Source organism: Leucoraja erinacea, chromosome 17 (assembly GCF_028641065.1).
Source record: "Leucoraja erinacea ecotype New England chromosome 17, Leri_hhj_1, whole genome shotgun sequence".
Lineage (NCBI taxonomy): Eukaryota > Metazoa > Chordata > Chondrichthyes > Rajiformes > Rajidae > Leucoraja > Leucoraja erinaceus.
Window position 1 is genome coordinate 40,761,336 of NC_073393.1, and position 22,979 is coordinate 40,784,314.

A 22,979-nucleotide genomic window follows, 5' to 3' on the forward strand; every position below is an offset into this window, starting at 1 on the left:
TATAACCAAATGCTCATCTACAAGTCTCTTACTTGCACAATTGTACCAGCCTGCACCACCAGCAAGCTCCAGGGGCTCCCACACATCCCCTTTAAACTTTCCCCTATCACCTTAAAGATGGGAGAGATAGATCAGCCATGATTGAATGGCGGAGTAGACTTGATGGGCTGAATGGTCTAATTCTACTCCTATCGCTTATGACCTTAATGCTAAAAATGATCTTATTTAATATTTTCACCCAGGGAAGTAGGTTTGGACTGTCCACCTCATCTATGTCTCTCACATAATTTTATTTACTTCTCACCAGTCACCCCGCATCCTCTGACTTTCAAGAGAAAACAATCTAAGTGTCCGTCCTTTCCCTGTAGCTAATACCCTCTAATCCAGATATTATTCTGATAAACTACCTCTCCACCCTTCCCAAAGCCTCCAAATCCTTCTTGGAATGGGACAACCAGAACTGCAGGCAACACTATAAATGAGAAATGAGTCTGAAGAATGATCTCAACACAAAATGTTGTGTATTGCTTTCCCCCAGAGATGCTGCCTGACCCGCTGAGTTACTCCAGCTTTTTGAGTTTGACTCCAAATGCAGCATAACCAAAGTCCTATAAAGCTGCATCATGACTTCCGGACTCTTATACCCAATGCCTGGGGGAGGAGATTGCAACCTTCACGAGGTAGGTCCACCCTGTTTCAATGAATGCAATGCACCTGGCGTGCACAAACAGAAGATCCAACATAACAAGTTGTCTAACAACTTTGGGCTGTGCATGCCATACAAACGAGGAAGATACTCAATGCCCTGACCTATAAAAACAAGCATACCATATGCCTTCATTTACTACACAAACCCCTTGTGATGCCACTTGCATGTTATAGACTTGGACCACAAGATCCCTCTGTACATCAATGCTGTCAAGGCAGTCATGCCATTGATTGTAGAGACAAAGAACTGTGGATACTGGTTAATACACAAAAGGACAAAGTGCTGGAGTAATGCCCCTGTCCCACTTAGGAAACCTGAACGGAAACCTCTGGAGACTTTGCGCCCCACCCAAGGTTTCCGTGCAGTTCCCGGAGGTTACAGGTGGTTGCCGGAGGTTGCAGGTAGTGGAAGCAGGTAGGGAGACTGACAAAAACCTCCAGGAACCGCACGGAAACCTTGGGTGGGGCGCAAAGTCTCCAGAGGTTTCAGTTCAGGTTTCCTAAGTGGGGCAGGGGCATTACTCAGCAGGTCAGGCAGCATCATTTGGGAACATGCACGGGTGACGTCGAACATGCACTGGCGCACAGATGCGCTGACACCCGGCGGCTGCACATCCAACCAAGAGAGAAGAGACGCGACATCACTCACAGCCGTCAACCGACGAGCTTCCCCAGGCCGTGCAGATCGCTGTCATGTGGGGCAAACTTGAGACAAACTGTGCAGCAAAGATCGTATAGCTCCGCTACAGGGTCCTTGCTGTGCAGGGACTGAAGACAGCGTGAGAATTCTGTCTTCAGCATGAGGGCGTGAGAATTTGCTGAAATGCGTGAGTCTCACGCTCAAAGCGTGAGAGTTGGCAGCCCTGTATTGAGGGAGTGCAGCGTAGGTTCACCAGGTTAATTCCCGGGGTGTCGGTACTGTCACATGCTGAGAGAATGGAGCGGCTGGGCTTGTATACACTGGAATTTAGAAGGATGAGAGGGCATTCTAGCAGAAATACAAACGCATGAAAGTGCACACCACCAAACTCAGGAACAGTTTCTGAACAAGTCCTTCTATAAGCTTGGGTACTGTCTGATCCACCTACCCCAATATGAACATTGGACGATGTCTATGGAGCTGATGCGCTACAATGCCAAGAATTATATTCTTCAATCTTAATCTTCCGCTTTGCTCTATAACATGCTGAGAGAATGGAGCGGCTGGGCTTGTATACTCTGGAATTTAGAAGGATGAGAGGGCATCTTATTGAAACATATAAGATTATTAAGGGTTTGGACACGCTAGAGGCAAGAAACATGTTCCCGATGTTGGGGGAGTCCAGAACCAGGGGCCACAGTTTAAGAATAAGGGGTAAGCCATTTAGAACGGAGATGAGGAAAAACTTTTTCACACAGAGAGTTGTGAATCTGTGGAATTCTCTGCCTCACAGGGCGGTGGAGGCCGGTTCTCTGGATACTTTGAAGGGAGAGCTAGACAGGCTCTTAAAGATAGCGGAGTTAGGGGATATGGGGAGAAGGCAGGAACGGGGTAGTTATTGGGGATGATCAGCCACGATCACAGTAAATGGCGGTGCTGGCTCGAAGGGCCGAATGGCCTACTCCTGCACCTATTGTCTAGTCTATTGTCTCCTTTCCCTCCTATCCCCCCCACTCTCTCAGTCCATTCCCCTAACCCTCTCTCCCCCCCACTCACTGGGAGTGTTGTGGTGAAGAGGGATCTAGGAGTGCAGGTACACAGTCACACACACAGTTAGGTATTGTTCATCTCAAAGTAGATTTTAATAGCTTGTTGTAAGTTAACAATTAATGATATTGAATCTTGAAATTCAAGTTAATTTTCTTCATGTAGGTTGAGAGCAGAGAGCGCTGCGGGAGGAGAGGGGAGGAAAGGAGAGGGGGGAAGGGGAGAGGGGGGAAGGGGAGAGGAAGGGAGGGGGGGGGGGGAAGGAAGGAGGGGGAGGAGGGGAGGGTAGATTACTGTTTTGCCGTTTCCATTGATAGGGAGTTTACGATGAGCATCGCTCTGTAAATAAGCTTGCAGATTCGGACGAGATTTTACCCTCTTGTTATAGGCATCAATTAAAGGCGTTTCTTTCAGACATCCAGGTACCAAAATCTCCAGATTGCTCAAAAGGTCAACAAGGTTGTAATCTGCAAAGGAAATCTGTGTGTGTGTTTGGGAGAGTGGGGTGGGGTGAGAGAGAGAGAGAGAGAGGGGGAGGAGAGAGGGGGAGGGAAGGGTAGGGGGAAGAGGTTAGTTTACAGTCACACAGAGCAGAAACACGCCCATCGGCCCAACTTGCCCACGCCGACCAACATGCCCCATCTACACTAGTCCCACCTGCCCACGTTTGGCCCATATCCTTCCAAAACTGTCCTATCCATGTACCTGTCCGAGTGTTGTGATTGTCCCTGCCTCAACTAACTCCCCCGGCAGCTCGTTCCATACACCCACCACCCTCTGTGTGGAAAAGGTGCCCCTCAGATTCCTATTAAATCTTTTCCCCCTCACCTTAAACCCATGTCCTCTGGGCCACAATTCACCTACTCTGGGCAAGAGACTCTGTGCATCTACCCGAACTATTCCCCTCATGATTTTGTACACCTCTATAAGATCGCCCCTCATCCTCCTGCGCACCAAGGAATAGAGTCGTAGCCTGCTCCAACCGCTCCCTGTAGCTCAGGCCCCTCGAGTCCCGGCAACATCCTCGTAAATCGTCTCTGCACCCTGTCCAGCTTGACGATATCTTTCCTGTAACTTGGTGTGAGTGTATGTGTGAGGGAGTGTGTGTGAGTGTGAGTGTTCAAAAGTGTGTGTGAGTGTGTGTGTGAGTGCGCATGCTTGTGTGTGTGTGTGTGTGCAAGAGAGTGAGTGTGTGTGTGTGTGAGAGTATGAGACAGGGTTTATATATTAGTGAGATGTTTATATATTTCTGTGCGTGTGTGCGTGTGCATGCGTGTGTGCGCATGCGTGCATGCTTGTCTGTGTGTGTGTGTGTGCATGCTTGTGTGTGGTGTGTATGGCTCTGAGTGTGCGCGTTTGTGTGCGTGTGTGCATGCGTGCGTGCGTTTGTGTGTGCGCGTGTGTGGAGTGTGTGTGTTTGTGCGTGCGTGTGCATGTTACACTAACCTGGTTACCATGTATAAATCTTTGCCCATCATTGTTATTTTCCAAAATCTTCTCAAACCATTTCAACTCGTCTGCAATGCCTTTTACAAACTTGTCCTTTCCAGTCTCCTGTGGGAAAATAATTCGGGAATGTTCATTGTGTCCCCCTCCCCCGCAAGGCTCGGTGGTGGGACCGCAGCTATTTACAATATATATCAATAATTTAGATGAAGGGATTCAAAGTAACATTAGCAAATTTGCAGACAACACAAAGCTGGGTGGCAGTGTGAACTGTGAGGAGGATGCTACGAGAATGCAGGGTGGCTTGGGCAGGTTGGGGGAGTGGGCAGATGCATGGCAGATGCAGTTATATGTGGATAAATGTGAGGTTATCCACTTTGGTGGCAAAAACAGGAAGGCAGATTACTATCTAAATGGCGTCAAGTTGGGAAAAGGGGAAGTACAACGGGATCTGTGCGTCCTTGCTCATCAGTCACTGAAAGTAAGCATGCAGGTACAGCAGGCAGTGAAGAAAGCCTTCATAACGAGAGGAGTTGAGTATAGGAGCAAAGAAGTCCTTCTACAGTTGTACAGAGTATTGTGTGCAGTTTTTCTCTCCAAATTTGAGGAAGGACATTCTTGCTATTGAGGGAGTGCAGCGTAGGTTCACCAGGTAAATTCCCGGGAAGGCGGGACTGACATATGCCGAGAGAACGGAGCGGCTGGGCTTGTGTACTCTGGAGTTTAGAAGCATGAGAGGAGATCTTATTGAAACATATAAGATTATTAAGGGTTTCGACACGCTAGAGGCAGGAAGAATGTTCCCGATGTTGGGGGAGTCCAGAACCAGGGGCCACAGTTTAAGAATAGGGGGTCAGCCATTTAGAACGGAGGCGAGGAAACAGTTTTTCACACAGAGAGTTGTGAGTCTGTGAAATTCACTGCCTCAGAGGCCGGTTCTCTGGATACTTTCAAGAGATAGCTAGATAGGGCTCTTAAAGATAGTGGAGTCAGGGGATATGGGGAGAAGGCAGGAACGGGGTACTGATTGGGGATGATCAGCCATGATCACATTGAATGGCGGTGCTGGTTCGAAGGGCTGATTGGCCTACTCCTGCACATTATGTCTATTGTCTATTGTCCCACAGAGCGACACTCCCTCCTTACGTAATCTTTATAGATCAGAGTGACGTATTTTAATCGAAGATCTTCAACTCCATCATTAAACATGTCAATCATCGCCGATTCCTCCGAATTGTTCCCGTATAATCCTGTGAAGGGGGAAGACAGAGAGAGGTTTAGAGTTTGGAGATACAGCGTGGAAACAGACCCTTCGGCCCATCTAACCCCATTCTTGCTCACCGTACTTGCGGCCAAGATATCGTAAGATGGCGTTGGATTGGAAGAGAACAAAATCGCCATCTTGAAATTTTGGAAGTTGCCCAAAGACCTGAGGACAGAAAGGGCAGACATCGTCACTCTCTCTCTCCCGCCTCTCTCTCTCCCCGCCTCTCTCCCATCTCCCTCTTTCCCCGCTCCCCATCTCTCTCCATCTCACCCCTTCTCCCACTCTCTCTCTCCTCTCTCTCTCTCCCATCTCCCTCTTTCCCCGCTCCCCATCTCTATCTCACCCCCTCTCCCACTCTTTGTCTCCCGCCTCTCTCACCCCCCTCTCTCTCCCCTTCTCGCCATCTCTCTCCCCCCTCTCTCCCAATCCTCCCGCCTCTCCCACTTTGAAAACTCACACAAGAATCCTTTATTCCAAGCCAATTCTCCCCGGTCACAATTTCCTCGCTCCACGTCTCTCCTTGATCAGCCAGAAGCATTCGCATAGCCGAACATCTCCCTAAAGAGAGGGGGGAGAGAGGAGATAGAGAGAGGGGGGAGATAATTGGGAGAGAGGGTGAGGGAGAGATGGGGAGAGAGAGGGGTGGAGGGGGAGAGAGGGAGTTAGAGAGAGGGGGAGAGAATTGGGAGCGAGAGGGAGGGAATGACGGGGAGAGAGAGAAAAGTTATATGATTATCTATATTACTAAAAGTCTGTTCTTGACCGGTTTTGGCACTCTGTGCTGCGATTTCCAAGAGAACGCCGCCACCCACGGCCGTCATTTTTGGCCACCTTGCTCAGAGCCCCCCTTCGCCGTATGTGTGCCAAGGATTTTTCCCATTGATGAAAAATGACAGAGATATTAATGATTTTACAAAATTCCCCATTCTCTCTGCTGCCCCCGCTGGCGGCAGGGACTATACAAACAGGAAGTGGTGTGCCCCAATCAGTCTCTATAACATGGAGGTCTGAGCTCTGAATGACTGAACAAATGTCTACACAGCTGTGAGTAAGTACCCTTAATTTGGTTTGAAAATGAAAATATGGTTATGGTTAGTTTGAGGAAAAAAGCACTGCCTGCAAATGGTTGTTTGGGGGGTTTGGGTTGAGTAAAAAGGCATTCTCTCTCTCTCTCTCCTCCTATCCCTATCTTTCTCCCCCCTCTCTCTTTCTCTCTCTCCCCCTCCTCTCCCCCCCCCTCCTCCTCTACCCCCATCCCCCCCCCCTCTCCCTCCTCCCCTCTCCTCCTCCCCCCCCTCTCCTCTCCTCTCCCCCCTCTCTTCTCTCCCCCTCTCCTCTCCCCCTCTCCTCTCCTCTCCTCTCCCCCCTCTCCTCTCCCTCCTCTCCTCCCCCCCCTCTCCCCCCCCACCCCTCTTTCTCCCCCTCCTCCCATCCATCCCCTCCCCCACCGCCCCCCCTAAACCCCCCTCTCCCTCCACACCTCTACCCCCCCTCCCTCCCCTCCACCCTCCCTCCCCCCTTCCTCCCACCCCCCTTCCTTCTCTCCCCCCCCCCCCCCCCCCCCCCCCCCCCCTCCCCCCCTCTCCCCCTCTCTCTCCCCTCTCCCCTCTCCCCTCCCCTAAACCCCCTCCCCACCCCCTACCCTCCCCTGCTCCCCACCTCTCCTCATCACCCCCCCTCTCAGCACCCCCTCTCTCTCTCCCCCCCCTCTCTCACCTCTCTCTCCCCGCTCTCTCTCTGTCTCTCTGCCCCTCTCTCCCGCTGCCCTCACTCTCTACCCCCGCCCCCCCCCCCCCTCCCCCTCTAGATGTGACTGCAAGTTGTGGGCTATGCGTCAGTAGATACGGTGATTATGGAGTAAAAGGAGCAAATTAATAATATTAATATAATATCAAGGGGGGGGGTAGTTAGCGTGAGTGCGGGGGGGGGGGGGTAGTTAGTGTGTGCTGCTGCATGCCGCCCCCCCCCCCCCCCCCCCCCCCACACACGCGTTGGGGGGAACAGACCCACGGGTCTGCACTTGGTCTAGTTTCCTCTATAATCCTGATCAATTATTGATCTATTATTAGATGGGATTTTTGAACTTACCTCTCACAGGAAAATATGTGATTGTGTATCCTGGCACTGGGGGGGTAACGGGAGAGAGAGAGATGGTTAATTATTGAATCTTTCCATACACACACACACACTGACACACACACTGACACGCACACACACTGACACACTGACACAACACACACACACTGACACGCACACACACTGACATGCACACACACTGACACACAATGACACACACACAGACACACAAACACACACTGACGCACACACACACACTGACATGCACACACACTGACACGCACACACACTGACACGCACACACACTGACACGCACACACACTGACACGCACACACACTGACACGCACACACACTGACACGCACACACACTGACATGCACACACTGACACGCACACACACTGACACGCACACACTGACACGCACACACACACACACATTGACACACGCACACTGACACGCACACACACACTGACACGCACACACACACTGACATGCACACACACACACTGACATGCACACATACACACTGACATGCACACATACACACACGCACATACATACGTACGTACACACACGCACACTTACGTACACACGCACGTACACACTTACGTACACACACGTACACAACACAGAAACACAGAGAAACACATACACACAGTAACAGACACACACACACGGAAAGGTTTGGAGACACACCCCAAACAAGTTACCAAACTGGTTCTACATGTGTACGTGAAACTATGCTCACGTCTCTCTCCCCCCTCTTTCCACTCACCCCCTCCTCCCCCTCTCACACACCCCCTCCCTCTCTCACTGCCCCCTCTTTCTCCCTCTCTTTTCCCCCACTCTCTACCCCTCTCTCTAACCGCCCGCTCTCTCCACCCGCTCTTTCTTCTTCTTTCTTTCCCTCTTTCACACCACCCACCCACCCCCCCCCCCCCCCTCCCTCCCCCCTCTCTCTTCCCACACTCACTATTTTTGTATAAAGACAGTTGCCGAACAATGGAACAAATCTCTCTCTCTCTGTCTGTGTCCTCGCCGCAGTCTGTTTACCAAAGATCTGCTTACCAAAGATCTTATAGCAGAGCTCTGCGATAGGATCTTTGCTGCTTACTCTTTGATTGGACTTTATACCGCTCCTCCCCCTTGTCAGCCCAATGTACTTTAGTCACGCAATCCCTCGAAACTCTCCCCGTGACTTCAAGGAAGTGGTTTTTAACAATGCACTCTCTCTCCCCCTCTCCCCTCCCCCCTCCCCCCCCTCCCCCCCCTCCCCCCCCCCCCCCCCTCCCCCCCCCCCCCCCCCCCCCCCCCCCCCCCCCCCCCCCTCCCCCCCCCCCCCCCCCCTCCCCCTCCCCTCCCCCCCCCCCCCCCCCCCCCCCCCCCCCCCCCCCCCCCCCCCCCCCCCCCCCCCCCTCCCCCCCCCCCCCCCTCCCCCCCCCCCCCCCCCCCCCCCCCCCCCCCCCCCCCCCCCCCCCCCCCCCCCCCCCCCCCCCCCCCCCCCCCCCCTCCCCCCTCCCCCCTCCCCCCCCCTCCTCCCCCCTCCACCCCTCTCCCCTCCCCCCCCCCCCCCTCCCCCCCCTCCCCCCCCCCCCCCTCCCCCCCCCCCCCCCCCCTCCCCCTCTCCCCCCCCTCCCCCCCTCCCCCCCCCTCTCCCCCCTCCTCTCCCTTGACTTTAGTCACTCATCCCGATCCCACGAAACTCTCCCCGTGACTTCAAGGAAGTGGTTTTTACAATGCACTCTCTCCCCCCCCCCCCCCCCCCCTCCCCCCCCCCCCCCCCCCTCCCCCCCCCTCCTCCCTCCCCCCCCCCCCCCCCCCCCCCCCCCCCCCCCCCCCCCCCCCCCCCCCCCCCCCCCCCCCCCCCCCTCCCCCCCCTCCCCCCCCCTCCCCCCCTCCCCCCCCTCCCCCCCCCTCCCCCCCCCCCCCTCCCCCCCCCTCTCCCCCCCTGTCTCTCTCTCTGTGTGTGTCTCAGTTTCCATCTCTCTCTCTCCTCTCTCTCTCTATGGTCACCTCTCCCCTCTTTCTCCCCCTCTCACCCCCTCTCTCTCTTTCTGTTTCTTTCTTTCTTTCTGTCTCTCCCTCTATCTCTCTTCCTCCACATTTTTCTCTCTCCGTGTGAGTCTTAACTTCTGCAATAACCTTTGCAATAGTTTAACAATGCTTCCTGAGAAGCTGCCGCTAAACTGTGAATATTGAATAATCCAAGTTCAAGTAATGCCCCCTGGCCTGGCCTGCCCCCTCTCTCATCCCTGTTGCCCCCTCCCCCAACTCTGACACCCACCTATTTCTCCCACTATCTCCCAGTCACCCTGCACCTTTGCCCTCCTTTGTACACATCTCCCATCAATGTATCCCTCATTTCCCTGTTGATCCCCTCCCTCATCCCTTCTCTTTTTGGTCCCCCAATTTGAGGAAGGACATTCTTGCTATTGAGGGAGTGCAGCGTAGGTTCACAAGGTTAATTCCCGGGATGGCGGGGCTGTCATATGCTGAGAGAATGGAGCAGCTGGGCTTGTACACTCTGGAGTTTAGAAGGTTGAGAGGGGATCTCATTGAAACATAAGATTATTAAGGGTTTGGACACGCTAGAGGCAGGAAACATGTTCCCGATGTTGGGGGAGTCCAGAACCAGGGGCCACAGTTTAAGAATAAGGAATAAGCCATTTAGAACGGAGACGAGGAAACTCTTTTTCTCACAGAGAGTTGTGAGTCTGTGGAATTCTCTGCCTCCGAGGGCGGTGGAGGCAGGTTCTCTGGATGCTTTCAAGAGAGAGCTAGATATGGGATATGGGGAGAAGGCAGGAACGGAGTACTGATTGGGGATGATCAGCCATGATCACATTGAATGGTGGTGCTGGTTCGAAGGGCCGAATGGCCTACTCCTGCACCTATTGTCTATTGTCTTGTCCCCTTCCACCCACATTTCACTCTCTCTATATCTTACACCCTTTGTCTCTTTGTCACCTCTAACTGTTGTCACTAACTCCAGCCAGTGGACGTTGTTTACCCAGATTTTCAGAAAGCCTTTGATAAGCTGCCACACGTGAGGCTGTTAAGGAAGATGAGAGCCCACTATATCAAAGGGCAGATACTAGCATGGATAGCAGATTGGCTGGATGGCAGAAGGCAAAGAGTGGCAATAAAGGGGGCTTTTTTCAAGGTTGGCTGCCAGTGACCAGCGGAGTTCCGCAGGGGTCGGTGCTGGGGCCGCTACTCTTCACGTTGTATATTAATGATTTGGACGAGGGAATTGTGGCCAAGTTTGTGGATGATACGAAAATAGGTGGAGGGGCAGATAGTGTAGACAAAGCAGGGACTTTGCAGAAGGACTTGGACAGGTTGGGAGAGTGGGCAGAGAAGTGGCAGATGGAATATAGTGTAGCAAAGTGTGGAGTCATGCATTTTGGTAGTAGGAATAAAGGTGTAGACTATTTTCTAAATGTGGTGAGAATCCAGAAATCGGAGTTGCAAAGAAATTTGGGAGTGCTGGTGCAGGATTCTCAAAAAGTTAATCTGGAAGTCGAATTGGTAGTAAAGAAGGCAAACTCACTTTATTTCATGAGGGCTCGAATACAAAAACAGAGATGTAATGTTGAGGCTCTATAAGGTGCTTGTAAGGACGCATTTGGAATATTGTGAGGAATTTTGACATTGTATCCAAGGAAGGATGTGCTGCCTATGGAGAGGGTCCTAAAGAGGTTTACAAGAATGATCCAGGAAGGAATGGGTTAATTTATGATGAGTGTTTGATGGCACTGGGCCTGTACTCGCTGGAGTTTGGAAGAATGATGGGGAACCTCATTGAAATGTACCGAACCAGTTTCCACTTGTGGGAGAGTCTAGGACTAGAGGTCATAGCCTCAGAATTAAAGGACGTAGATGAGGAGTTTCTTTAGTCATAGGGTGGTGAATCTGTGGAATTCTTTGCAACAGAAGGATGTGGAGTCCAAGTCAGCGGATATTTTTTAAAGCAGAGATGGATAGATTCTTGATTAGTACGGGTGTCAGAGGTTATGGGGAGAAGGCAGGAGAATGGGGTTAGGAGGGAGAGATAGATCAGCCATGATTGAATGGTGGGGTAAACATGATGGGCTGAATGGCCTAATTCTGCGTTTTATAAATCTGCAATGTGACTTCCTGACACTTCTCAATAACTCAACCGATGAAAGCAAGTGTGCATGCATCTTCTTTACCAGTCTATCTACTGGTGTGCCACTTTCAGGGTGCTATTGACTTGGACCCAATGATCCCTCTGTACATCAGTGCTGTTAAGGGTCTGGCCATTCCCCTTAAATTTGATCTCCCAAAGTGCAAACACCTCACACTAGGTTTGGATTAAACTCCATGTGCCATTTCTCCGCCCATTTCTGTAGCTGTACTATATCCACCTTTATACTTTGATAGCCTTCCTCACTGTCCACATCTCCATCAAGTTTAGTGGAATTTGCAAAGTTATTAACTTGATTAGTACGGGTGTCAGAGATTATGGGGAGAAGGCAGGAGAATAGGGTTAGGAGGGAGTGGGGGATCAGCCAAAATTGAATGGCGGAGTAGACTTGATGGGGCCAAATGGCCTAATTCTGCTCCTATCACTTACGACCTTAAGAACTCATCTGTATTTGCAACTGCAGATGCTGGTTTAAAATGGAGATAGACACAAAAAGCTGGAGTAACTCAACGGGACAGGTAGCATCGCTGGAGAGAAGCAATGGGTAATGTTTCAGGTCAAGACCCTTAACTGGTAATTTATATAACAACCAACAGAGATCCCAGCATAGATCTCTGCAGAACTCGACAAGTCACAGACGTCCAGTTAGAATGACACTCTACTATCAGTAAGAGAGTTCTGAATCCAAATTATTAAGTCACCTTGGATCCCAAACATCCAAATCTTCTGATTACACACAGAAACACACACCCACACACGGAAAGGTTTGGAGACGCACCCCAAACAAGTTCTGAAACTGGTTCTACATGTGTACGTGAAACTATGCTCACGTCTCTCCCCCCTCTTTCCACTCACCCCCTCCCCCTCCCTCTCTCTTCTCCCCCCCTCTCACACCCCTCCCCCTCTCTCACTGCCCCCCCTTTCTCCCTCTCTATCCCCCCCACTCTCTATCTCTCTCTCTCCACCCGCTCTTTCTTCCTTCTTTCACTCTCTCTCTCTTCCCACACTTACTATTTTTGTGTAAAGACAGTTGCCGAACAATGGAACAAATCTCTATCTCGCTCTCTCTCTCTGTCCTCGCCGCAGTCTGCTTACTCTTTGATTGGACTTAATACCGTTCCTCCCCCTTGACAGCCCAGTGTACTTTAGTCACGCAATCCCTCGAAACTCTCCCCGTGACTTCAAGGGAGTGGTTTTACGTTCTCTCTCCCCCTCTCCCCGTCTCTCTCTCCCCCTCTGTGTGTGTGTGTGTGTGTCTCAGTTTCCATCTCCCTCTCTCTCTCTCTCTGTCTCTCTCTCTATGCCCCCCTCTTTCTCCCCCTCCCCCTTCCTCTCACCCTCTCTCTCTTTCTCTGTTTCTTCCTTTCTGTCTCTCCCTCTATCTCTCTTCCTCCATTTTCTCTCTCCGTGTGTCTCTCTCTCCTACACAGTGAGTCTTAACTTCTGCAATAACCTTTGCAATAGTTTAACAATGCTTCCTGAGAAGCTGCCGCTAAACTGTGAATATTGAATAATCCAAGTTCAAGTAATGCCCCCTGGCCTGGCCTGGCCTGCCCCCTCTCTCATCCCTGTGCGCCCCTCCCCCAACTCTGACACCCACCTATTTCTCCCACTATCTCCCAGTCACCCTGCACCTTTGCCCTCCTTTGTACACATCTCCCATCAATGTATCCCTCATTTCCCTGTTGATCACTTCCCTCATCCCTTCTCTTTTTGGTCCCCTAATTTGAGGAAGGACATTCTTGATATTGAGGGAGTGCAGCGTAGGTTCACAAGGTTAATTCCCGGGATGGCGGGACTGTCATATGCTGAGAGAATGGAGCAGCTGGGCTTGTACACTCTGGAGTTTAGAAGGTTGAGAGGGGATCTCATTGAAACATAAGATTATTAAGGGTTTGGACACGCTAGAGGCAGGAAACATGTTCCCGATGTTGGGGGAGTCCAGAACCAGGGGCCACAGTTTAAGAATAAGGAATAAGCCATTTAGAACGGAGACGAGGAAACTCTTTTTCTCACAGAGAGTTGTGAGTCTGTGGAATTCTCTGCCTCCGAGGGCGGTGGATGCAGGTTCTCTGGATAATTTCAAGAGAGAGCTAGATAGCGGATATGGGGAGAAGGCAGGAACGGGGTACTGATTGGGGATGATCAGCCATGATCACATTGAATGGTGGTGCTGGCTCGAAGGGCCGAATGGCCTACTCCTGCACCTATTGTCTATTGTCTTGTCCCCTTCCACCCACATTTCACTCTCTCTATATCTTACACCCTTTATCTCTTTGTCACCTCTAACTGTTGTCACTAACTCCAGCCAGTGGACGTTGTTTACCCAGATTTTCAGAAAGCCTTTGATAAGCTGCCACACGTGAGGCTGCTAAGGAAGATGAGCGCCCACGGTATCAAAGGGCAGATACTAGCATGGATAGCAGATTGGCTGGATGGCCAAAGGCAAGGAGTGGCAATAAAGGGGGCTTTTTTTCTGGTTGGCTGCCAGTGACCAGCGGAGTTCCGCAGGGGTCGGTGCTGGGGCCGCTACTCTTCACGTTGTATATTAATGATTTGGACGAGGGAATTGTGGCCAAGTTTGTGGATGATACGAAAATAGGTGGAGGGGCAGATAGTGTAGACAAAGCAGGGACTTTGCAGAAGGACGTGGACAGGTTGGGAGAGTGGGCAGAGAAGTGGCAGATGGAATTTAGTGTAGCAAAGTGTGGAGTCATGCATTTTGGTAGTAGGAATAAAGGTGTAGACTATTTTCTAAATGTGGTGAGAATCCAGAAATCGGAGGTGCAAAGAAATTTGGGAGTGCTTGTGCAGGGTTCCCAAAAAGTTAATCTGAAAGTCGAATTGGTAGTAAAGAAGGCAAACTAACTTTATTTCATGAGGGCTCGAATACAAAAACAGGGATGTAATGTTGAGGCTCTATAAGGTGCTTGTAAAGACACATTTGGAATATTGTGAGCAATTTTGACATTGTATCCAAGGAAGGATGTGCTGCCTATGGAGAGGGTCCTAAAGAGGTTTACAAGAATGATCCCAGGAAGGAATGGGTTAATTTATGATGAGTGTTTGATGGCACTGGGCCTGTACTCGCTGGAGTTTGGAAGAATGATGGGGAACCTCATTGAAATGTACCGAACCAGTTTCCACTTGTGGGAGAGTCTAGGACTAGAGGTCATAGCCTCAGAATTAAAGGACGTAGATGAGGAGTTTCTTTAGTCATAGGATGGTGAATCTATGGAATTCTTTGCAACAGAAGGATGTGGAGTCCAAGTCAGCGGATATTTTTTAAAGCAGAGATGGATAGATTCTTGATTAGGACGGGTGTCAGAGGTTATGGGGAGAAGGCAGGAGAATGGGGTTAGGAGGGAGAAATAGATCAGCCATGATTGAATGGTGGGGTAGACATGATGGGCTGAATGGCCTAATTCTGCGTTTTATGAATCTGCAATGTGACTTCCTGACACTTCTCAATAACTCAACCGATGAAAGCAAGTGTGTATGCATCTTCTTTACCAGTCTATCTACTGGTGTGCCACTTTCAGGGTGCTATTGACTTGGACCCAATGATCCCTCTGTACATCAGTGCTGTTAAGGGTCTGGCCATTCCCCTTACATTTGATCTCCCAAAGTGCAAACACCTCACACTAGGTTTGGATTAAACTCCATGTGCCATTTCTCCGCCCATTTCTGTAGCTGAACTATATCCCACTTTATACTTTGATAGCCTTCCTCACTGTCCACATCTCCATCAAGTTTAGTGTAATTTGCAAAGTTATTAACTTGATTAGTACGGGTGTCAGAGATTATGGGGAGAAGGCAGGAGAATAGGGTTAGGAGGGAGTGGGAGATCAGCCAAAATTGAATGGCGGAGTAGACTTGATGGGGCCAAATGGCCTAATTCTGCTCCTATCACTTACGACCTTAAGAACTCATCTGTATTTGCAACTGCTGGTTTAAAATGGAGATAGACACAAAAAGCTGGAGTAACTCAACGGGACAGGTAGCATCTCTGGAGAGAAGCAATGGGTAATGTTTCAGGTCAAGACCCTTAACTGGTAATTTATATAACAACCAACAGAGATCCCAGCATAGATCTCTGCAGAACTCCACAAGTCACAGACGTCCAGTTAGAATGACACTCTACTATCAGTAAGAGAGTTCTGAATCCAAACTATTAAGTCACCTTGGATCCCAAACATCCAAATCTTCTGATTACACACAGAAACACACACCCACACACGGAAAGGTTTGGAGACGCACCCCAAACAAGTTCTCAAACTGGTTCTGCATGTGTACGTGAAACTATGCTCACGTCTCTCCCCCCTCTTTCCACTCACCCCCTCCCCCTCCCTCTCTCTTCTCCCCCCCTCTCACACCCCTTCCCCTCTCTCACTGCCCCCCCTTTCTCCCTCTCTATCCCCCCCACTCTCTATCTCTCTCTCTCCACCCGCTCTTTCTTCCTTCTTTCACTCCCTCTCTCTTCCCACACTTACTATTTTTGTGTAAAGACAGTTGCCGAACAATGGAACAAATCTCTATCTTGCTCTCTCTCTCTGTCCTCGCCGCAGTCTGCTTACTCTTTGATTGGACTTAATACCGTTCCTCCCCCTTGTCAGCCCAGTGTACTTTAGTCACGCAATCCCTCGAAACTCTCCCCGTGGCTTCAAGGGAGTGGTTTTACGTTCTCTCTCCCCCTCTCCCCCTGTCTCTCTCTCCCCCTCTGTGTGTGTGTGTGTGTCTCAGTTTCCATCTCCCTCTCTCTCTCTCTGTCTCTCTCTCTATGCCCCCCTCTTTCTCCCCCTCCCCCTTCCTCTCACCCTCTCTCTCTTTCTCTGTTTCTTCCTTTCTGTCTCTCACTCTATCTCTCTTCCTCCATTTTCTCTCTCCGTGTGTCTCTCTCTCCTACACAGTGAGTCTTAACTTCTGCAATAACCTTTGCAATAGTTTAACAATGCTTCATGAGAAGCTGCCGCTAAACTGTGAACATTGAATAATCCAAGTTCAAGTAATGCCCCCTGGCCTGGCCTGCCCCCTCTCTCATCCCTGTGCGCCCCTCCCCCAACTCTGATACCCACCTATTTCTCCCACTATCTCCCAGTCACCCTGCACCTTTGCCCTCCTTTGTACCCATCTCCCATCAATGTATCCCTCATTTCCCTGTTGATCCCCTCCCTCATCCCTTCTCTTTTTGGTCCCCTAATTTGAGGAAGGACATTCTTGCTATTGAGGGAGTGCAGCGTAGGTTCACAAGGTTAATTCCCGGGATGGCGGGACTGTCATATGCTGAGAGAATGGAGCAGCTGGGCTTGTACACTCTGGAGTTTAGAAGGTTGAGAGGGGATCTCATTGAAACATAAGATTATTAAGGGTGTGGACACGCTAGAGGCAGGAAACATGTTCCCGATGTTGGGGGAGTCCAGAACCAGGGGCCACAGTTTAGAGAATAAGGAATAAGCCATTTAGAACGGAGACGAGGAAACACTTTTTCTCACAGAGAGTGGTGAGTGTGTGGAATTCTCTGCCTCAGAGGGCGGTGGAGGCAGGTTCTCTGGATGCTTTCAAGAGAGAGCTAGATATGGGATATGGGGAGAAGGCAGGAACGGGGTACTGATTGGGGATGATCAGCCATGATCACATTGAATGGTGGTGCTGGCTCGAAGGGCCGAATGGCCTACTCCTGCACCTATTGTCTATTGTCTTGTCCCCTTCCACCCACATTTCACTCTCTCTATATCTTACACCCTTTGTCTCTTTGTCACCTCTAACTGTTGTCACTAACTCCAGCCAGTGGACGTTGTTTACCCAGATTTTCAGAAAGCCTTTGATAAGCTGCCACACGTGAGGCTGCTAAGGAAGATGAGCGCCCACGGTATCAAAGGGCAGATACTAGCATGGATAGCAGATTGGCTGGATGGCCAAAGGCAAGGAGTGGCAATAAAGGGGGCTTTTTTTTCTGGTTGGCTGCCAGTGACTAGCGGAGTTCCGCAGGGGTCGGTGCTGGGGCCGCTACTCTTCACGTTGTATATTAATGATTTGGACGAGGGAATTGTGGCCAAGTTTGTGGATGATACGAAAATAGGTGGAGGGGCAGATAGTGTAGACAAAGCAGGGACTTTGCAGAAGGACGTGGACAGGTTGGGAGAGTGGGCAGAGAAGTGGCAGATGGAATTTAGTGTAGCAAAGTGTGGAGTCATGCATTTTCGTAGTAGGAATAAAGGTGTAGACTATTTTCTAAATGTGGTGAGAATCCAGAAATCGGAGGTGCAAAGAAATTTGGGAGTGCTGGTGCAGGATTCCCTAAAAGTTAACCTGAAAGTCGAATTGGTAGTAAAGAAGGCAAACTCACTTTATTTCAAGAGGGCTCGAATACAAAAACAGGGATGTAATGTTGAGGCTCTATAAGGTGCTTGTAAAGACACATTTGGAATATTGTGAGCAATTTTGACATTGTATCCAAGGAAGGATGTGCTGCCTATGGAGAGGATCCTAAAGAGGTTTACAAGAATGATCCCAGGAAGGAATGGGTTAATTTATGATGAGTGTTTGATGGCACTGGGCCTGTACTCGCTGGAGTTTGGAAGAATGATGGGGAACCTCATTGAAATGTACCGAACCAGTTTCCACTAGTGGGAGAGCCTAGGACTAGAGGTCATAGCCTCAGAATTAAAGGACGTAGAAGAGAAGGAGTTTCTTTAGTCATAGGATGGTGAATCTATGGAATTCTTTGCAACAGAAGGATGTGGAGGCCAAGTCAGCGGATATTTTTTAAAGCAGAGATGGATAGATTCTTGACTAGTACGGGTGTCAGAGGTTATGGGGAGAAGGCAGGAGAATGGGGTTAGGAGGGAGAAATAGATCAGCCATGATTGAATGGTGGGGTAGACATGATGGGCTGAATGGCCTAATTCTGCGTTTTATAAATCTGCAATGTGACTTCCTGACACTCCTCAATAACTCAACCGATGAAAGCAAGTGTGTATGCATCTTCTTTACCAGTCTATCTACTGGTGTGCCACTTTCAGGGTTCTATTGACTTGGATCCAATGATCCCTCTGTACATCAGTGCTGTTAAGGGTCTGGCCATTCCCCTTACATTTGATCTCCCAAAGTGCAAACACCTCACACTAGGTTTGGATTAAACTCCATGTGCCATTTCTCCGCCCATTTCTGTAGCTGAACTATATCCAACTTTATACTTTGATAGCCTTCCTCACTGTCCACATCTCCATCAAGTTTAGTGTAATTTGCAAAGTTATTAACTTGATTAGTACGGGTGTCAGAGATTATGGGGAGAAGGCAGGAGAATAGGGTTAGGAGGGAGTGGGAGATCAGCCAAAATTGAATGGTGGAGTAGACTTGATGGGGCCAAATGGCCTAATTCTGCTCTTATCACTTAGGTGCTTAAGAACTCATCTGTATTTGCAACTGCAAATTGCTGGTTTAAAATGGAGATAGACACAAAATGCTGGAGTAACTCAACGGGACAGGTAGCATATCTGGAGAGAAGCAATGGGTAATGTTTCAGGTCAAGACCCTTAACTGGTAATTTATATAACAACCAACAGAGATCCCAGCATAGATCTCTGCAGAACTCCACAAGTCACAGACGTCCAGTTAGAATGACACTCTACTATCAGTAAGAGAGTTCTGAATCCAAATTATTAAGTCACCTTGGATCCCAAACATCCAAATCTTCTGATTACACACAGAGACACACACCCACACACGGAAAGGTTTGGAGACGCACCCCAAACAAGTTCTCAAACTGGTTCTACATGTGTACGTGAAACTATGCTCACGTCTCTCCCCCCTCTTTCCACTCACCCCCTCCCCCCCCCCTCTCTCTTCTCCCCCCCTCTCACACCCCTCCCCCCTCTCTCACTGCCCCCCCTTTCTCCCTCTCTTTCCCCCCACTCTCTATCTCTCTCTCTCCACCCGCTCTTTCTTCCTTCTTTCACTTCCTCTCTCTTCCCACACTTACTATTTTTGTGTAAAGACAGTTGCCGAACAATGGAACAAATCTCTATCTTGCTCTCTCTCTCTGTCCTCGCCGCAGTCTGCTTACTCTTTGATTGGACTTAATACCGTTCCTCCCCCTAGACAGCCCAGTGCAGTTTAGTCACGCAATCCCTCGAAACTCTCCCCGTGGCTTCAAGGGAGTGGTTTTACGTTCTCTCTCCCCCCTCCCCCCCCTCTCTCTCTCTCCCCCTCTGTGTGTGTGTGTGTGTCTCAGTTTCCATCTCCCCCTCTCTCTCTCTCTCTGTCTCTCTCTCTCTGCCCCCCTCTTTCTCCCCCTCTCTCTTCCTCTCTCCCTCTCTCTCTTTCTGTCTCTTTCTTTCTTTCTGTCTCTCCCTCTATCTCTCTTCCTCCACATTTTTCTCTCTCCGTGTGTCTCTCTCTCCTACACAGTGAGTCTTAACTTCTGCAATAACCTTTGCAATAGTTTAACAATGCTTCCTGAGAAGCTGCCGCTAAACTGTGAACATTGAATAATCCAAGTTCAAGTAATGCCCCCTGGCCTGGCCTGGCCCCTCTCTCATCCCTGTGCGCCCCTCCCCCAACTCTGACACCCACCTATTTCTCCCACAAGAGAGTTCTGAATCCAAACTACCAAGTCACATTGGATCCCAAGCATCTAAATCTTCTGATTCAGCCTACCATGAAGAACTTCATCAAATACTTCACTAAAATCTATGTAGAAACATCCACTGGCCTACCCACCACGGAAATCACGATTTAGTTAGTATGGCATGACCAGCCGTGGACAAAGCCATGCGGACTGTCCTTCATTAGCCCATTCCCTTCCAAATGCAAGTAAATCCTATCCAGAACAATCCTCTCCAATGGTGTCTCTACCACTGAGGTGAGACTCGCAGCCTTATAATTCCCTGGATCATCCCTACATCACGAACAAAGGACCAATGCTGGCCACTCTCCAGTCTATTGAGACCTTGTCTGTGGTTCAAGAGGATAAAAAGATCTTGGTTAAGGCTCCTGCAATCTCCCAGCTTGCCTCTCTCAATAACCTGGAATAGATCTCATCAGGCCCTGTGATTTATCCACTTTAAATTATCCTCCTTTTGTGGCAGTGCAGCAGTGCAGCGGTAGAGACCCAGGTTCGATCCTGACCTCGGGTGCTGTCTGTGTGGAGTTTGCATGCTCTCCCTGTGACCACGTGGGTTTCCTCCAACATCCCAAAGACGCACACAGGTTAAAACTACAGGGTCTCTGTAAATTGCCCCTAGTATGTGGTGGAATAACTAGTGTGAATGGGTGATCAATGATCTGTACGGACTCAGTGGGCTCAAGGGCCTGTTTCCATGCTGTGTCTGATGCTCTTAAAGAGACCCAACACCACCTCTTTCTTAATTTCAAATCGCCTCACAATATTTCTGTGCCCCACTCTGATCTCACAGTCTTCCATGTCCTTCTCTTTGGTGAATGCAGATGCAAAGTTCTCATTTATTTTTCTTGCCCACATCCTCTGACCTCAAGCATGACTACCAGGGCCAGGCCTTGGAAGCTGAGTGCAGCAGTCAGATGATGCTTGCATCTGCTCACATTCAGAGGCCGAACGCCAAGCCATTGACAGCATACACTGCAACATGCAAGTGGGTGCACCTTATACTCAACGCCTGTGGGAAAAGATTCTCCATCAACATGAACCTGCAGCACAGTGTTGCTCTCTGTCACATTGAGGGATCCCTCTAGGGGCGCTGCACTGGCAGCAGCCTCTACCTACAGCCTGTCTGTTATTTCTATCTTTTTTATTATTTTTAGTTAGTCTAAAGTCTTGTGTTGGGGGAAACTTTAACTTTTCTATGTGGGGGAGGGTAAGGGGGAAACTGTCTCCTATGTCTCTTCCGGGCGGGGACGCGACTATTTCTCCGAGTCGTGTCCTCGCCCCCCACCTCGCGGCCTACCAGCTGGATCGGAGCGGCCTTTCCTGCCGGGGACCGGGAACCGGACCAGGGCTGCTACAGCGGCGGCGCAGCGCTGGAGTCACCGCGGAGCGAGCGATACCTACCTGGGTCGCCGTTGGAGCTCCGGAGCGCTGGGCTGCTGCTCCAACATCGTGGAGCTCTGGTGCGGAGAGCTTCCAACGCGGGCGGCGCTGAACAACATCGTGGAGTCCTGGGGCGCCTTGCAGAGGGTCTCCAGCAGCAGTATCCACCCGGCGCGGCCTGCGGACTTTGGAAGCCGCCGACTCCGGTAGGATGGGGCCGACTCTGGTGTCCACGCCGCTGAGGACGTCCCGCAGCCCCGACATCGGACTTACAACACCCCAGTGAGCGGTCCTGGACATCGGGCCGCCCGTAGCTGCAACTGCGGAGGGCACGGGGAGGCCCTGACCATGGGGAACAATGGAGGAAAAGACTGACTTTGGTGCCTTCCCACACAGTGGGAAACTCTGATTCTGCTGTGTGGGGATGTTTTATGTCAAACTCTATAGTGTGTTGTGTCCCTTAATTTTATTGTATGGCTGTATGGGAATTTCATTTCACTGTGCCATCTGGCACATGTGACAAATAAATCTATCTTGTATCTTGTATCTTGTCAATGAAGGGTCTATGTCAAGACTCCAGAAAATATGACCCAACACCCATATCTTGGGAGCAACAATTCGGGTAAGATACTGATAATAACATTTACCACTGCCTTGGAAGCACCAACACAGCCTGCCAGAAAATTCATAGTCACCCCACAGCAGTAATCTATGAGGAGCCCCATCCCAACCTATTTTCCTCTCAGGACAATGATCTGCAGTGAGCATCAGAAGACACTAGGGGGAAAAAAATACATCAAGGCCCTCTCGCAGCCCAATGTCCCTGGTCATGAGGTCCGAATTAAACTCAATCTGATCAGCTTTATTGGGGAGGGCACATCATTAACATGCTGAACACCAGACTTCTGAAGCAGACACTCCATCCCAAACCCTCTTATGAAGGGTGAATAGGGTACAATCAGAGGAGAAAGAGAGGGTTTGCAAACGTTTTGAGATGGTGAATGGAGCAATTTGTTTGAGACGGAATTCCTGATTTTATAACTGAAATTTTGCCAGTGACAGTGAAGATGAGAATCCTTGCTACTGTGAGGAAACCAACCTTGGTTTTACTCAATATTCTGAAAATCAATCAAATTCCATAGAGGGAGTACAGAGAAGGTTCACCAGACTGATTCCTGGGATGTCAGGACTTTCATATGAAGAAAGACTGGATAGACTCGGTTTGTACTCGCTGGAATTTAGAAGATTGAGGGGGGATCTTATAGAAACTTACAAAATTCTTAAGGGGTTGGACAGGCTAGATGCAGGAAGATTGTTCCCGATGTTGGGGAAGTCCAGAACAAGGGGTCATAGTTTAAGGATAAGGGGGAAATCTTTTAGGACCGAGATGAGAAAAACTTTTTTCACACAGTGCTATCTCTGTGGTGAATCTCTGGAATTCTCTGCCGCAGAAGGTAGTTGAGGCCAGTTCATTGGCTATATTTAAGAGGGAGTTAGATGTGGCCCTTGTGGATAAAGGGATCAGGGGGTATGAGGAGAAGGCAGGAACAGGATACTGAGTTGGATGATCAGCCATGACCATATTGAATGGCGGTGCAGGCTCGAAGGGCCGAATGG

The 22,979-nt window shown here is 50.0% G+C and overlaps 1 protein-coding gene across 5 annotated transcripts; it reads right to left on the reverse strand.

The window, feature by feature from the left end:
- Nucleotides 1-2,466: 2,466 nt before the first annotated feature.
- Nucleotides 2,467-15,927, reverse strand: LOC129705462 (glutathione S-transferase P-like). Of its 5 annotated transcripts, XM_055649039.1 has the most exons (8): nt 12,368-12,523; nt 7,197-7,232; nt 5,566-5,666; nt 5,183-5,270; nt 4,988-5,091; nt 3,842-3,949; nt 2,672-2,875; nt 2,467-2,588 (listed from the first exon to the last, which is right to left on the reverse strand). In XM_055649039.1, coding segments are annotated over exons 1-8 (678 nt in total). In that variant the 5' UTR covers nt 12,369-12,523; the 3' UTR covers nt 2,467-2,552. The 5 variants fall into 5 exon arrangements, with proteins under 5 accessions (XP_055505014.1, XP_055505013.1, XP_055505011.1 ...); XM_055649038.1 differs by lacking the exon at nt 12,368-12,523 and adding an exon at nt 15,850-15,927 and having other exon boundaries at nt 2,467-2,875; XM_055649036.1 differs by having other exon boundaries at nt 2,467-2,875.
- Between the last annotated feature and the right edge of the window lie 7,052 nt (nt 15,928-22,979).